The sequence below is a fragment of the Bombyx mandarina genome, chromosome 07 (genome assembly GCF_030267445.1).
Source record: "Bombyx mandarina strain Sakado chromosome 07, ASM3026744v2".
NCBI lineage: Eukaryota > Metazoa > Arthropoda > Insecta > Lepidoptera > Bombycidae > Bombyx > Bombyx mandarina.
The window spans coordinates 6,420,083-6,436,652 of NC_143214.1; the positions used below are offsets into that span (position 1 = coordinate 6,420,083).

Genomic DNA, 16,570 nt, shown 5'->3' on the forward strand with positions numbered 1-16,570 from the left:
CATTTGTTACAACAGTTAATAAGTTAAACAGTTAATACAAAATATTTAAAAACAAGATTCAAATTAAAAGTTTAAACACCATTTTCTAAACAACTTTAGTTTTCTAATTTTGTAACGACGCGTGCAGCTTTTACTTGATTTTCTTTTTTATTAATGATGTAAAGTTCATCAAAAGGACCGTTACATATTTTCTTAATTGTTAATTCGATCACAAAGAGTTTTTATTATGAACATTAATTGTGGATTTTAAACAGATGACGACCTATCTATTTAGTGTTTAGATGCTACTAGAATCAATGTACCTCCTAAATACAAAGTGAATGCCACAGCCCCTTTAAAATAGTAAGTTGATGTTACACTATACATAGATTTGGTCATCGGTTTAAATATTTAGTGACGGTTTAGGGTTAAGCTGTTAGAGTTCATACATAATAATATTATAAACGAAAACTGCCTGCAAAATTAATGGACAATATTGAATGACATAAATGAGATTAAAATATGTAAACTAACTGTAATTTGATTAGATGTGCATAACTTTTATAAATTCTAGTATACATATTAACCAATAGCCGTAAATGATAATCTCTATATTATAGAAAACTGTTCTTTCTTTTTAGCTCACTTGAATAAAAAAGGAGGTTGTTCGGTTTTTTTTATGTTCCCTAGGTACACCGACATTTATCAATATGTTTTTGGAATGAATGATTACTGGGGGGCTCTGTGGTCTTTCCAGTTTTACCAGGACAGGTGGGCGGAAGAAGGCTCAGCCACGAGGGAAGGGATTTGCTAACAGCTGTCCGAGCGCCTCTCCAGGAGACCTATCAACTCAAGGTTGCTTCGCAAATGCATCTACTACTGGATCGAAATCGCGACCCACTGAAAAGATCCGGCGAGAAACTCACGGACTGATGTCAGGGTTAGGTTGCATATCGAATTCTTTGTCGAGTTCGACGAGTACTCTGCTCCTAGTGTTATAGCTGAAGGCGTCTAATACAAGAATTATTGGGTCTGATAGAACCGTAATGACATGTCTAGAGCGGTCAAATTATGCTTTTATTTGAAAGTATATATTTTTAGTTTGGTTTCACACAAATATCAACAAAATCGGTTCAGTGGTCTCTTTTCCAAAACCAAATTATTAGAAAAAATGTTAATAAAATACCTATACAAAATTTGTATTTAGCTTTTAGTGATGTGTTTTATTATTGTAGTCAGTATTTTTTTAATTGGGTTTCTATGTATATTGAATTGCCAATTATTGTGACTGCGTGACATAAGTTATATTTATCATTGGAGTTGTCGAAAAAACAAAGCTAAAAAATATGAGATTTTTACCTAAAAATGTTTAGGTTTTTTTCTTCAGGAAGAAATCGCCGGACTTCTGCCCTTCACTGGGGATGGAGGGCGGGGCATGTCGGAGTCGGACCGACTAATACCTTCTGTCGCTCAATAACCAGCATCGACACCTCGCATGCGACAGAACTCATGAAAAGGCTAAGGGGGGAAAGTGAAGCGTTTAGTGCGGAGCACATCTCTCCCATCACCCTCCCCCTTGGGACGCCGGACTGGCGGTCGTCAGCGCCACGATCACCAGCCCTCTCGGTCGGCAGGCTATCCGAAGCCCGCCTAGATGGCGGCGGTTAGAATGGTCTATCCTACGGAATACCCCGCTGGGTCAGAATCAGCGTGGGTTGACGATAGCCGGCCTTCCATCACCCGGATGCTCATGCATAAAACGCGTGCGGAGCAGCTGCGCGTCGTCTTATTAGGCCCTCTTCGCCGGTCCCCAGGCCGACATGTGAGGGAGACCCGAAACCCTTAGCGGGCCAGGACTTGGGCGAGATCCGCCTCCCTGGCCCCCGCTCAACGGCGGCGGGTCTGTGCGTCCCTCACGCGCCCCGCCGCCTCTTTCTGCGAGATGGTGCACTCGCAGAAGTCGAGCATCGGCTTCCACGACTCGTCGTCACCGAGCATCGATCCCACAACACTCGGCAACGACAAGTCGTTTCCTATTTTTGCTACGAGGACACGGCGCCACCCCTCCCATGCGGGGCAGGTGACGAACGTATGCTCAGCCGTGTCCATGTCGCAACCACAATGGTGGCACTCGGCTCCAATCCGTTGCAGGAACTCACCGAAGCAACCATGCCCAGTGAGCACCTGCGTGAACCAGAAAGTGAGACGTCCTCTGACACGATCCACCCAATTCACAAGAACCGGGCGAATCGCCTCGACGGTCCTACGACCAACCGAAGGATCGACCAGCCGTCTGGACCACGACTCCAGCACGAACCGTCGAGATTGGACCCTCCGCGCTCTGACAATACTGGGGCTGGGATGTGCCACGTCCGGGCACGAAGGTCTGCCCGCCACTGATAATCAGCGGCCAGTGCCTCCGCCTCCAGGACCCAAGGCGGCGTCCCAGCCAGTACACAAGCCGCCTCGAGGGAGATGGTGCGATAGGCACAGATGACCCTGACCGCGATGGTGCGTTGCGGCCGTTGCAGCAGCTTCGCTACCTCCACGGTCAGGGACTGGCCCCACACGGGCGCTACGTAAAAATATTTAGGTACTTAATATTGTAAACTTGTACACATATTTCATTGATTGGCATCTCTCAATATCATCTATTAAGGAGAAACTACCGTCCTACTTATTACTACATTGGAGCATTTGTGCATTCCGATGTATAGGGATAATGTATCACATGTTTTGTTTCGAGTCCCGGTAAACCAAGTGGACCATTATCTTCCCACTTAATGTAATTAAAAAAGGAAAGACAATCTCCGACTGCTGAGAAGCTATTTCACGTTAATTTCTTTGGTGCTAGTCGGTTTAACTTCTATGTCAATACATACTTACTGAAGTAATAAGTAGTAATATTATGAAACTTGTCATTTCATGTACGCAAAAAGCACATGAGGCCATTCATTGATTATATAAAGATCCTGACAAGTAGGTATTTAAACTTCTTCATAACCATATCTCGGGAGACAGAGGGATAAAGGAAAATTTTCCAGTCCAAATGAACGTATTTCAATATAGTATCGTGGACATTTTAGAGAAAATTTAGTTACTGTGTAACTAAATTTAGTTACTGTGTAACTAAATTTTTAGTTTATAGAATCTGAAAAGTTTATAAAATTTCCTAAATATTTTTAATAATACACAATCGAATTGCACATTACATAAGATTGTATTTTAAAAGTTGTTTAGTTTACTTATAATTACTTATGACATATTTCAATTTCATAATATCAGACGTCATCAATTTTTTTTGTTCAGATATCTTTGTATTTTGAGTTTTATCAAGGCTCTCAATGCATATATTGACATTTAAATACAGATTGGATAAATTTCAATAAACTAAAAACAATGTGTTAGTGCCTACAAAAATGAAAAATTTGAGCATAAACCAATTAAATTATTTTAAGTCATTGTGTTTTTATGGATTAAGCAAATAAACAGATATTGATGTTAAAAACAGTTTCTTATTTAAAGAGTTCTATTATATTTTAGAATCACTTCAACACTCAACTAATTTTTTTATATAATTATGCTCTTGCATGATTTCTTGAAACTATTTTGTTTACATATTGTTTATTACCTAAAAATAATAAATGCTTGTTTAAAAGGTTTATTATGAACAAAACATATTTACACAATATTACTCAATGCTGATTTTATTGTAAATTAACAATAATTTATTTGCAACAGCTTAATTAGAGAAATCTGCATTAGAATAAACTTAACAAAGCACATTAATTACAATAAAGTTTAACTTTTTGAAATAATATTTAAATATTTTCTCAGAGCGTTTATGTTCTTCATGTTTTCTTCGAGTTGTAACTGAATATTTGAACATTCTACAACATATGATAATGTTGTTTGAAATATTTTTTGTGCCATATGCAGGTTCTGCGGCACCAAAACACCAAACCAATGTAGTGGAACTATAGTGTTTTCTTTGTTTTGGTACAATTTTAGTTTCATCATTCCATCTTCTTCAATTGTTTTACACATTATTGAAGCAGAAAAATCGGGACTACTTTCAGTGGGTAATTTGGTTGTACTCACAGAACTTTGTCCCATAATGTATCGAGACTTCGCAAGGTGAATGCTTCCATTGTTAACATTAGATTCTATGTTCAATTCACACTTTATTTTTTGCTCTAAAAGGTCAAGTTGTCTCAAAATTACTTTATCCAACAAATCGTGAGCTGGTTCAATATTTGACATGGTGCAATGTTGATTGTCGAGAAATCCTTACCTATCTAACTTTGAATTGTTGAGGGAAAATTAAAATGGTATACAGCACATTTTCTATCAAATAGTGAAGAAAATATTATCATAATTAAATAACTTTCATCACAAGAATAGCATAAAACACAGGATCACGAGTTGCTTCTGCACAGATTATTATATTAGTTTACTATTTTTATAGGATTTTATGACCTGGTAACTGAGACCCTTAAGTCATGTCTTATTTTAATTTATATTCATATTTTTATGAAAAATGATTATTATGGAGTAAAATGCAATGAAGATGATTAATTTGAGACATTAATTAACTGGGATGAAATTAAATGAAATGAAATGGGATGAAATATAATCTCAGTAAAATGGTGGTCATTTACTAAGATTTTTTCAATGGACTTTTTGGAAGATCCCGAGAAGTTACGTCCAGCGGCTTTTTGTTTCATTTTCCCACATTTGTGCACTTTCACAGATATTAAACAGTTAATAAACCACAATTTTTACACATTTAAACCCGAAGAAACACTAAATAGACAAAATAAAACAAATCACACAACTTCATTCCTCGCGTTCCCGCCAAAAACTCCACTGAAAAAATCTTAGTAAATGACCACCATTTTACTGAGATTATATTTCATCCCATATCATCTCAATTCATTTCATTTAATTTCATCCCAGTTGATTAATGTCTCAAGTTAATCGTCTTCATTTCATTTCACGCCATAATATCATTTTTCATAAAAATATGAATATAAATTAAAATAAGACATGACTTAAAGGTCTCAGTTACCAGGTCATAAAATCCCATTAAAAAAAACAACTGAATACGAGACTTTTCGCGGGAACACGAGGAGTGAAGTTGTGTGATTTGTTTTATTTTGTTTATTTAGTGTTTCTTCAGGTTTAAATGTCTAATAATGGTGGCTTATTAACTGTTTGATATCTGTGAAAGTGCACAAATGTGGGAAAATGAAACAAATCCGCTGGACGTAACTTTTCGGGATCCTCCAAAAAGTCCACTGAAAAAATCTTAGTAAATGACCACCATTTTACTGAGATAATATTTCATCCCATATCATCTCATCTCATTTCATTTCTAATTTCATCCCAGTCGATTAATGTCTCAAATTAATCATCTTCATTTAATTTTACTCCATAATTAAATTTTTCATAAAAATATGAATATACATTAAAATAAGACATGACTTAAAAGTCTTAGCTACCAGGTCATAAAATCCTTTTAAAAAAAAAACAACTGAATACGACTTTTTGGCGGGAACGCAAGAATCGAAGTTGTGTGATTTGTTTTATTTTGTCTATTTAGTATTTCTTCAGGTTTAAATGTGTAATAACGGTGGTTTATTAACTGTTTAATATCTTTGTGTCTTCGCCTTTCGATATTTACAAATAGAATGTCTATTGGTGGTTTGTGGATCGTGGCAAAAACACACTCTGTGTACAAAATTTTAACGAATTTGGTTGTTGGCACCGTAGTAAATAGTGTAATTTCAAAGACAGTGCCTAGTCATTATTTTCAAATTTTCAACTATGCATACATATCTTCGTTTACGATTATATAAATAATAGCGCCATTTTGATGGATTTTTGAGTTGTAATATGCTGTTATAATTGGGCATTTTTTCAACTTATCCCTCATATTCTCTTGTTCTCACTTCTTCTTACCACTACCATTCTTGGAGGTCATACAAAATCGATATCCAAAATTTTGGAATATACAAACTTCGCGTTACTCACCTGATTAGTCTGTGAGAGTAATTATTTAACGTTCCACGTTCCATAGCACACCTGACGGCTCATGCATTGCGCAGCACCGTCGATACACATCTACACGTCATGATGAACTGACCTTTACTACTTCAATTTAAGACAGCAGGCAGCCACAGCATAGGCCACAGTTCTCGTCGATGATTTCGACGAGACACTTAGCTCATAACATCAGCCCACTGACTTGTTCGTCAAATTTTGAGAGTGGATTGCGATTCCTATAAACGATAGCTTAAGCACAACCGACAGAGTTAGTTGAACTGTAAAGACTCCTTTAGAGGCGATTGGGGGTTGTTGAGAAGTCCTACTTCTCGTTGCTAAACCTGTGCTTGTCCACCCATTCCAAGAAGTACTCCGAGCCAGTAAGATGAAATGACCATACAAAGATTAAGTACCACACATTCCAGTATACGGTAGTTTTCCAATTACACAGCATAATGCGACTCAATGGCACACAATGCCGAATTATGCTGAAGCTTAATTGGAACGTGAAATAGTTTTACGTGCGTGCGAAGGTGATACAAAAGGGTGGTCACGACCCTCAGCAATGAGGAGGAATACGACGCAAGGAGGAGGAAATAGTTTTCAAATGCATCAGCAGAGTGCGCTAAGTTCAATGTTGAAAAGAATATATTCATGGAGTTAGCAACCTCATTAATGTATAAATAATGTGGTAAACAATAATAATTGGTTGAAAACTATTTACGGTTATTTTAAGTAATTTGGATTTTGATTATTTCATTAACATTTTTTTACGTTTTGAGTATTTTTTTTAAATGAGTTCTAAGAGAATTATATAGTTTTTAATTGAATCATCCATACTTATATTTATTTTTTTAGCACAGTTTGAATAACTTTGATTATTTCCAAGAAACTACGACGAAACGAAAGCCTTTCAAATTTTTTCAACAATAAATAATATTATTAACGATAATATAAACAAAATTTCGATCAATGCCAACTTAAAGAAAAAACACTTGTAAATTTTCTGTCACTGAGTCGGTATCATTGCGAGGATCACGCGAGAGCAGTACTTTTAAGAGTGCTCGATTGTGCGAAGCGTTGCTGTAGTTGGAACATTCAACGTTGAGCATTATCCCGCCTAATGCGCTCCAGTGCTGTAATTGGAAAACAGGGAATATCATTTTTCATAAAAATTAGAACATAAATTAAAATAAGACGTGACTCAAAGATCTAGGTTACCAGGTCATAAAATCCCTTATTTTTTTAATAAGTGTATAATCATCGCATGGGCTATGCGCGTGTCTTCCCATTAAGTCGCCATTTTGAAATTTAATAAGAAATGGAAATTTGAAAATATTTCATGCTGTTAGTAGGTACCCAGTGTGAATTTTACTGAGATAATAATAGCTACGTTCCGAAAATAACACTAGACGATGTCGGACAAAAAGCGTTTACTGAACGATCTTAGAGTAATAGACTTGCGTGCCGAATTAGAGAAACGTAACCTAGACAAGAGCGGTGTTCGTGGTGTTCTGATACAACGCCTGTCGAAGGTAACATGACGTGCTTAAATTATCGCATTTCCGAAAAAGTAAAGCCACTAAATTTTTTTAAATTATATATTTCTAGTATTTGGAAGAGGAGGGACATGATCCGACCACTTTTAAATTTGAATTGACGACCTCTGACGCAAAGACACCTTCAAAGCGAACAAGGCGAACGGAAAGCTCCCTAGAGCAGGAAAGCGACGAGACGCCGCTTATGGAAGATATGATCGTACAGGACGACGCTGGGGAAGAAGAAGAAATTGAACAGAACATTAAACAAAAATCAAGTGACGAACCTAACAGCAAATCCAATATGGAAGTTGACGAAAGTGATAAAAATAGTAGAAAAAGAGAATTAAAGGATGATCAAGAAACCACCCCGGCTAAAAAACCCTGTATTCATAAAGAAAAGAATGATGAAGACCATAAAGAAAACACAGATGCAGATGATAGTATCAACTTAGATATTGGAGATGACGAATTACTTAATGAGGAGGTATGTTTCTATTTCTTCAGTGTAACTGTAAAACTACCATCGGCAAATACTAAAGTCACAAATGGGTACATGATGGAAGTAGATTAAAGAATCCACATCAATGTTCTATTGTTTGTTGTGTATATAAAAATATAAAGTGCAATAAAATGAAAGTTCACTTTATTTATTTAATTGTCTAGCTAGCCTAACAACTGCAAAAAGCTGACAGTTTACCTTCTCTGTTGCTATATTTATGGTTCTAAATCAAGATAGTTAAAATATTGGAAATAAGCCAATTTCATACTCTCATCCTTATCTCTTGCAGACTGACACCAACACCAAAAGTAATAAAAAAGGTAAGTTTCATTGGATTAATTTGATTTCAGTTGAACTGAGTTAAAACTAATATGACTTTAATAATTGCATTGCAATGCCAATTACATATGACCACTGGAGACATCATTTAATATTATACTAAATCAAATACAGTATGAGTAAAAAAACAGTGCAAATAGTGTATTGCTTCTAGGAAGCAACAACTTTTCTTGAAATTTGTCTATTCTATCAGTGAAATTTAAAAGTATATTGAAAAAAAATGTGTTGATCGGAAAGTGGTACAATTTAAAATGAAGTAGGTGCTGATTTGATTTGACTGAGATGGCCACAACAAGGAATCAATGCAATGCATTTGAAGAAACGTGCAATGCACTCTGCTGTGTCAAGTAAAAATGAATCCTGAATTGCTGCAATTACCTCTTGGAGAAAGTTATGCCCCAGTGCAAATTGACAGAGCTGACCTCCCTGATTTGTGTTCCTCATTACAAGGTGATACCAGTGTCTACAGAATGTAAAAAAATTATTATAATGGACATTGTGACTCAGGGCTCCTATAATACAGATGGTGGTGCTAATCTCCAATCGAGTTTTCAGGTCAAAATTTTATGTACTTACATCATCAAGTGAGACAACAAGGAAGATTTTTAAGCAAGATATTAAGAGTTCTACAGGCAAGAGCCAGTGCCGGCCGCTCCAATACTAATGAGCGACCAGTGCTGCCTCCTCTCACAACTGATACTGGTGTAGATGATGGTGAGAACGAGGACAACACGGGGACGACCAACGAGAATACCACACAGGACACTGCTGCTGCTGGCTGCGATTCCATCTCAACGGAGGATCATCAAGTTAATGCAGAAACTTCAGCCATTAGGTTGGTGTACGTCGAACGGCAGCTGCTTCGCCCCGTCACGCAACTATTCTGCTCCGATTGTCATGTATACGTTAATTTAATTTTTCTTATCACTACAAAGTTTTGCATTAATTTACCATAAACTGGATATTGCTGACCTGGAATAATCTACAGCTGACATCATCAACACAGAGGATCCAGTCTGGAAAATGAAAAGGAACAGCAGGCAATTTCTGCAAGATTAACATATCTTGCTTAGAAGATAAAACAACAGAGTTCAGGTGTGAACAATGCAACAAGCAGCGGAACCAGCCTTCGAGTTTTCGGCCACAACAACAACGTGCAACGTGAATCAACCGAGTCTTCGAGCTGCTTTCTAACTTCATGAACAGTGGAATAATTATGCAAAACTTTGTAGTTGATTATTGTATTTCTGTATCATTCACCATCAAGATATAAAGGTTTCACAAACTTAGAATTTATGTTGATAAAGGTATAAATATAACAGTAGCAATTTAAGCTTTAAGTACACTGTTTTTTCTTATTTTTGCAGCAACGAGGATGACAAACATGATAATCAACAGAAAGGTATGACATAATAATATTGTTATGACAAAGTGCATCTTTTTTGTTTATTAATATTACAGTAAATTTGTGTTTTTTCAACAGATGAGAAGGAAAAAGATAATGAAGGTGACAAAAAGGAAAAGAAAGATGAAAGTAAAGAGAGTGGTGCTCGTAATCTCTGGATAAGTGGATTATCAGGGGACACTCGTGCCAAAGACCTGAAGCAACTCTGCAGTAAACATGGAAAAGTATAAAGCTAATTTAAATCAGATAGATGCCATTCATTTTATGTTAATAAAGTAACAGCACAATTGTATCATCAAAATCATAATTTTACCTTTAGGTAATTGGAGCGAAAGTAGTAACAACAGCGAAATGGCCTGGATCACGTTGTTTTGGATATGTTACCGTGGCTACAGCACAAGATGCGGAAAACTGCATCAAAAATTTGCACAGAACAGGTAACTTTTGGGTATCAAGAAATTTTGCAATTTAAAAAAAACGAAATTCTATAACATTTTCTAAAAACACTTTAAATTCAGTACATATTAGTAATTAACTTTGTAATATGATCTGATTCTCAGAGCTACATGGTCGCATGATTTCTGTTGAGAAGGCTAAATCGGAATCTGAGTCGTCATCCCGTAGACAACCAGTGGTGCGGCCTGAACGACGGCCAAGTAAGGACAAGAAGGAAGAAAGTAAAGAAAATGAGGTTTGTAACATATAGTCCTTACTTGAGCTCCCAAGTCCTTAAAATAATTAACGCTAAATATATTTTCCTACGAAACAAATTTTATTTCAGGAAGTAAAAGACGAAAATAAAGATATCAAAATTAAAAAGGAAGGGGATGTGTCTGCTTCTGAGAGCAATCGCTCTACATCTCGCACACGAGAAAAGTCTCATCGCTCTGATAGGGTGAGGTGAACATTGCATATTTTATTAATTATATTTTAATTTATTTGTTGTATGTCTAATAAATTTTTTTCTTTAGGAAAAGCCTAAAAGGAGCACTAAAAGTAATGAGCGAAGACGATCCCCTAGAGAAGTGCTGTCATTTTCGAAAATATGGGTAATTTTATTTCATATTCTTTTTACACATAACTTCATTGGTAATTTTGGGTAGTTGATTTAAACTCAATATATTTCTTAATTGCTCATAGCCCCAATAAGTATGACTACCCCATAGTGGTTGCGACTTGGACACGGCGGAGTACACACATACACAGAGTACACACGGTCGTCTGCCCCCGCACGGGAGGGGTGGCACCGTGACCTTAAGGAGGTTAGCATCGATGGCGATGAGCCGTGGAAGGCTATACTCGACTTCTGCGAGTGCACTATCTCACAGAAGGAGGTTAGCATCGATGGCGACGAGCCGTGGAAGGCTATGCTCGACTTCTGCGAGTGCACTGTCTCACAGAAGGAGGTTAGCATCGATGGCGACGAGCCGTGGAAGGCTATACTCGACTTCTGCGAGTGCACTATCTCACAGAAGGAGGTTAGCATCGATGGCGACGAGCCGTGGAAGGCTATACTCGACTTCTGCGAGTGCACTATCTCACAGAAGGAGGTTAGCATCGATGGCGACGAGCCGTGGAAGGCTATACTCGACTTCTGCGAGTGCACTATCTCACAGAAGGAGGTTAGCATCGATGGCGACGAGCCGTGGAAGGCTATACTCGACTTCTGCGAGTGCACTATCTCACAGAAGGAGGTTAGCATCGATGGCGACGAGCCGTGGAAGGCTATACTCGAGTTCTGCGAGTGCACTATCTCACAGAAGGAGGTTAGCATCGATGGCGATGAGCCGTGGAAGGCTATACTCGACTTCTGCGAGTGCACTATCTCACAGAAGGAGGTTAGCATCGATGGCGACGAGCCGTGGAAGGCTATGCTCGACTTCTGCGAGTGCACTATCTCACAGAAGGAGGTTAGCATCGATGGCGACGAGCCGTGGAAGGCTATGCTCGACTTCTGCGAGTGCACTATCTCACAGAAGGAGGTTAGCATTGATGGCGACGAGCCGTGGAAGGCTATGCTCGACTTCTGCGAGTGCACTATCTCACAGAAGGAGGTTAGCATCGATGGCGACGAGCCGTGGAAGGCTATACTCGACTTCTGCGAGTGCACTATCTCACAGAAGGAGGTTAGCATCGATGGCGACGAGCCGTGGAAGGCTATACTCGACTTCTGGGAGTGCACTATCTCACAGAAGGAGGTTAGCATCGATGACGACGAGCCGTGGAAGAGGCTATACTCGACTTCTGCGAGTGCACTATCTCACAGAAGGAGGTGGCGGGGCGCGTGAGAGACGCGGACGGAGGGGGCCCGGGAAGCGTATGTCGCCCAAGCCCTGGCCCTCTTAAGTGTTTCGGGTCGCCCTTACATGTCGATCTGGGTACCGACAAGGGGGGCCTAAGAAGACGACGTGCAAGCTGTTTTGCACGCGTTTTACGCAAGAGTCATTTTTCGTAATGGGAATTATTAAATCAAGTTTATAATAAATAGATTATTAAAAGATATTTTTTTTGTATATAGAAAGAGCGTGACGTCGCCCGGGCCCGTGAGCGGTCCCGCGCCGCCCGCGAGGAGGAGCGCCGCCGTCGCGCCGCCGAGGAAGCCTTGCGGGAACGCGAGCGCCGACAGCGACAGGAGAAACATCGTCTCGCGCTCGAGAGAGAGAAACTCCGTGCTGAACGGTAAATATACAACCGGTTATAAAACTTTATTTATTTTGACTTCCAGGTACTAAATACAAAGGGCCTGGCTGACAACAAAAAATTTCGAAGACTTAAGACTTAGGTTGATTCCTTTTTTATTTCTGTGACCAGATCTGGTAAATGTATTTTAATGCAATTGGGTGGGTAAATTTATTTTCCCTATGTTATGTGGTAATTAACCAAATGTAAATATTTTGAGATTTTCTGTTGTTAATTTCATAATTATCAGCATATACGATAAAGCAATCTGATGACACTTTACAAATACTTAGCTATTAAAAAATTATAATTCATCGACACATTTTAGTGAAAAAATTGAACGTGAGAAAAATGAACTCCTGCGATTAGAGCGTGAGCGACATAGATTGGAACGTGAGAAACTTGAGCTTGAGAGGTTGGAACTGAAAAGAGCACAACTCAGGTATCTAAATTTAGATTAATTTAAAACTTTCAAGATTTTTTTTGTTTTTTATTGCTCATAAAATCGCTTAATACTCATAAATCACCTCCTTGTCAATAAAAAAAATGTCTGTACAGATTAGAGGAAGAACGTCGTAAGCGCGGGTACGAGAGCACCAGCGGCGGAGGGTCTGGCGGTGGTGGGTACCGCGGGGGTGTAGAGCCGGCCTACGAGCGCGAGCGACACAAGCGGGCCGCTCCGCCCCCGCCCCCGCCGCCCCGCGCCCACTTTGACGCACCCCCTCCACCGCGCTTCGACACCGCGCCGCGCGACCGTGACCGCGACTACAAGCGCGACTACCCGCGACACGTCTCCTGTTAGTCCCCGCTCTTACTACCACTAGCCCACTGAGTTTCTCGCCGGATCTTCTCAGTAGGTCGCGTTTCAGAACCGGTGGTAGATTCTGCGAAGCACGGCTCTTGCTAGGATTCGAGTTAGCAACGTCGTCAGGCTTGAGCCCCGCGAGCTCACCTACTAGTTAGTTACGCTGATATAGCCTCTCAAGACTCAACTTAGGTAGGAAAAAAAAAAAACTACCACTTAACACTGGCCACCACCTCTAAACTATACTGCACGGTAGGCCAGTGGTGGACAAGAGACACCCTGCGCTATCTTGTCAATCAGTTGAATTATCTCATCCGAGGTTCAGATAAGTAATTTGTCGTTCCGATATAATAATTGGCGCAACTATTATCTCCATTTTAGAAAATTCACAGTATTGATCTTTAATAAAACAAGAAACAGAAATTTATTGCCCAATAGCTATTGTAATGTCACAATTCAATTTACATTGCGCCATCCGGAACTACAACAACGCAAACCTACCCAGCGTCAATACGAATTCGTCTTTTTATTTGGGTCTTCAATTTTACAATATAATTTGTATATACAAGGAAAATTTGAAAAGTAGGATGGAGGGATCCCCGTGCTTATGCCGCAAGTGTCGAGATTAAGTAGGTACCAAGTATTTCATTACTAATTATACAAAAACTTTTCACTTCCAGCAAGTGCAATTAAATACTCGAGCAACGGAAGCACTAACGATGACGCGAGGCAACCAATACCGCCTGGAACTAGACCGAAGGAACCCGGGTGTGTAGCTATATTTACTTGAAAACTTCCATTAATTTAAATAATAATTGTTGATATAAAAAAAAATTTAATTTATTTAATATGCAGCCGTTCGTATGACTCCCGTGAAAGTCGTTCATACCGCCCGTCGCCGCCAGCCAAGCCAGAGGTTCGCTGGAACACTGCGCCGCGATATACTGATTCGGCACCCCCCACCAAAGGTAAAGACTGCCATAACGTTAATAAAACAATAAACCAATAATGGGGACAAAAATCGTAATTTTATAGAAAATTTTATTATCCTCCTCCTAATATACTTTGAAGTGTTATGAAAATGAAAATGTAAACTTTCAGAAAAAAAACGGTGCCATTAAATAGGTCCATAGTTCAGGAATAAACTGATAAAAAATAAAATATCTTTACTTTGTACCTTACTTTTAAAGTACTGACAAAATTCTAGTAGTGAGAATTATACTTAAATGCTAGTTTGATTGGCTAGGTAGTAGTGGCGGCGGTGGTGGCGGAGGCGGGGGCGGCGGCGGCGGCAGCAGCGAGGTGTGGAGCGGGGACACGCGATACACCGGCTACGAGGCGCGCTCCTACCAGTCCTACCAGCCGCCGCCGCCGGGTGCCTCCTACCCCGACAGATACGCACCGCCCTCTCGAGACTATCCACGCAAATACTAGGTCTGCATACTACCGCTAACATCAGTGTCCTTAGTGTGAGTTTTTAACGTTCTCGATAGCGTAAAAGTTAGCTCTTATTTGTATGGAATGGAATCGTTTGCTTACGTTTGCCGCTAGGGGCGCTGTTCCAACTGCATACAAAATTGGATTAACTTTTACGCTATCGAGAAAGTTAAAAAACTCGCACTAAGCACACAGGAGGCCTAACTGTAATAATTAAATAGATACATAATTATACTTCAAAAGCATAATACTACTGCTGTTTTCTTTACCGTTCTGGTTATTCTCTATACTATTGTTATATGTATCCAGGTATTTGAATTTCAAGTTCATAAATACATTGAAAATTATCATGATTTAAAAACTACAGTCCCGCAAATGGAGCATAAAAAACTGAAATCTTCAACATATTTTGTGTTTATTACAGGATTTAACAAAAGTTGAATGCAGTGCCGATTTTCAAGATCTATTTGTGATGGAGAATTCGTAGCTTCGTAAAGTTTGTTTGTAACATGTGAATTAAGTCATTCCGTATTGTGTGCATTGTTTGAAGAAATTTTATTTCATACATTAAATACATTAAAAACTTATGAAGGTGTAATAGTTTTATAAAAATGTAAAACATGTGTAATGTGCAGGACTTTTTACTATTATAGAATACTTAAAAGAGGTCTTTTAAGTAATAAAATTAATCAATATGAAAATATTACAAAAAACATGTGTTAAGTTTAGAAAATGTGTAAAATATCCACATTAAGGACTTCAGAAAGCATATTGGGAATAATTCAATAAAAGGTACACCTACAATTAATAAATGTGATTTTTTGTTTAATGCATTTTAGTGGAAACTCATTTCGAACTCTACTTTAACCCTTTCAACTTTGTCTGGATCACCAGGGTTCTATTTTTAAAGTAATATTTTATGGGCAACCATAAATTTCAATTTCACTGAGAAACTAGCGGCGCAACCTAATCATGTTCACAAATTGAACTGTTCTAATGATTGTGTCAATTTGGTTACGCCAACAACTGCTAACGCGTGCACGGTTTATCATTGGTTTCTACAACTTACGCCACACAGTGGGTCGATACTATGATTTTAATGACTTAGGCACCAACTTTGTTTTTTTTCATTTTTCTTTATGTAGATAGATAGAGCTCGTTAATCTAAATAATAATTGTTTTAGGCAAAAATTACAAAAACTTTATAGTTTGGTCAGAAAAATGTGTTTTGTGATTTTTTTGTATGGAGCGGGTCACATTAAATTAAATTCCTGCTAAGTACCGCGAGGTCCCGCTTTGAAACTTTATTTTCCTTACACCTTGTCTAGTCTACTATCATTTGATGCTACGAACATGTGCATAAAGTTGCAACTCTGCCAAATAAATGGATCGAAAAAAATGAATAAATACATAGAATAAAAACCTTTATATTTTTTTTCGTAAGTGCTTTTAAGTTAAACTTGATATGGATTAGTAAGTAAAAGCACGTAATGATACCCATAATTACATAATACCTAACAACAATACATTTAGTAGGTCTCTAATTAAGCAATCTCTCTAAGTTTTATATATTTTGTTTCACCATTCGATCTTTGGGCCAGAAGACAAAAGAAGATTGTGTAAAATATCCTCATTAGTCGACGTTCTACTTATTTTTCTAGAATAACAACTCTCTGTATATTTCCGAAAATCTTTATTGAGAGCTTCCGCTGCCTCTTCCGAGAGCTTACCTATTTGAATGGCACCAAAGTGCTTCATTATTGTATATCATCGCCATGAGCCAACAATTTATGGATACTGGAAGGCATATAATAACAGGGATATAAATTAACATACAA

The 16,570-nt window shown here is 38.4% G+C and overlaps 2 protein-coding genes across 5 annotated transcripts; one reads left to right on the forward strand and one right to left on the reverse strand.

Moving 5' to 3' along the window:
- Positions 1-3,138: 3,138 nt before the first annotated feature.
- Positions 3,139-4,411, reverse strand: LOC114243635 (vacuolar ATPase assembly protein VMA22). The gene has a single exon (XM_028175194.2). The coding sequence runs from the start codon at positions 4,240-4,242 to the stop codon at positions 3,781-3,783; it is 462 nt and encodes a 153-aa protein (XP_028030995.2). The 5' UTR covers positions 4,243-4,411; the 3' UTR covers positions 3,139-3,780.
- Positions 4,412-7,079: 2,668 nt separating this feature from the next.
- Positions 7,080-15,565, forward strand: LOC114243585 (uncharacterized). 4 transcript variants are annotated; one of them, XM_028175123.2, is made up of 17 exons: positions 7,080-7,562; positions 7,639-8,052; positions 8,357-8,387; positions 9,115-9,241; positions 9,774-9,808; positions 9,890-10,035; positions 10,131-10,248; positions 10,372-10,502; positions 10,593-10,706; positions 10,783-10,860; positions 12,330-12,490; positions 12,819-12,932; positions 13,049-13,287; positions 13,976-14,063; positions 14,151-14,263; positions 14,542-14,764; positions 15,157-15,565. In XM_028175123.2, exons 1-16 carry the CDS (start codon positions 7,443-7,445, stop codon positions 14,727-14,729), a joined length of 2,217 nt encoding a protein of 738 aa, XP_028030924.2. In that variant the 5' UTR covers positions 7,080-7,442; the 3' UTR covers positions 14,730-14,764; positions 15,157-15,565. The 4 variants fall into 4 exon arrangements, with proteins under 4 accessions (XP_028030924.2, XP_028030923.2, XP_028030922.2 ...); XM_028175122.2 differs by having other exon boundaries at positions 14,542-14,755; XM_028175121.2 differs by having other exon boundaries at positions 14,542-14,729.
- Positions 15,566-16,570: the final 1,005 nt, after the last annotated feature.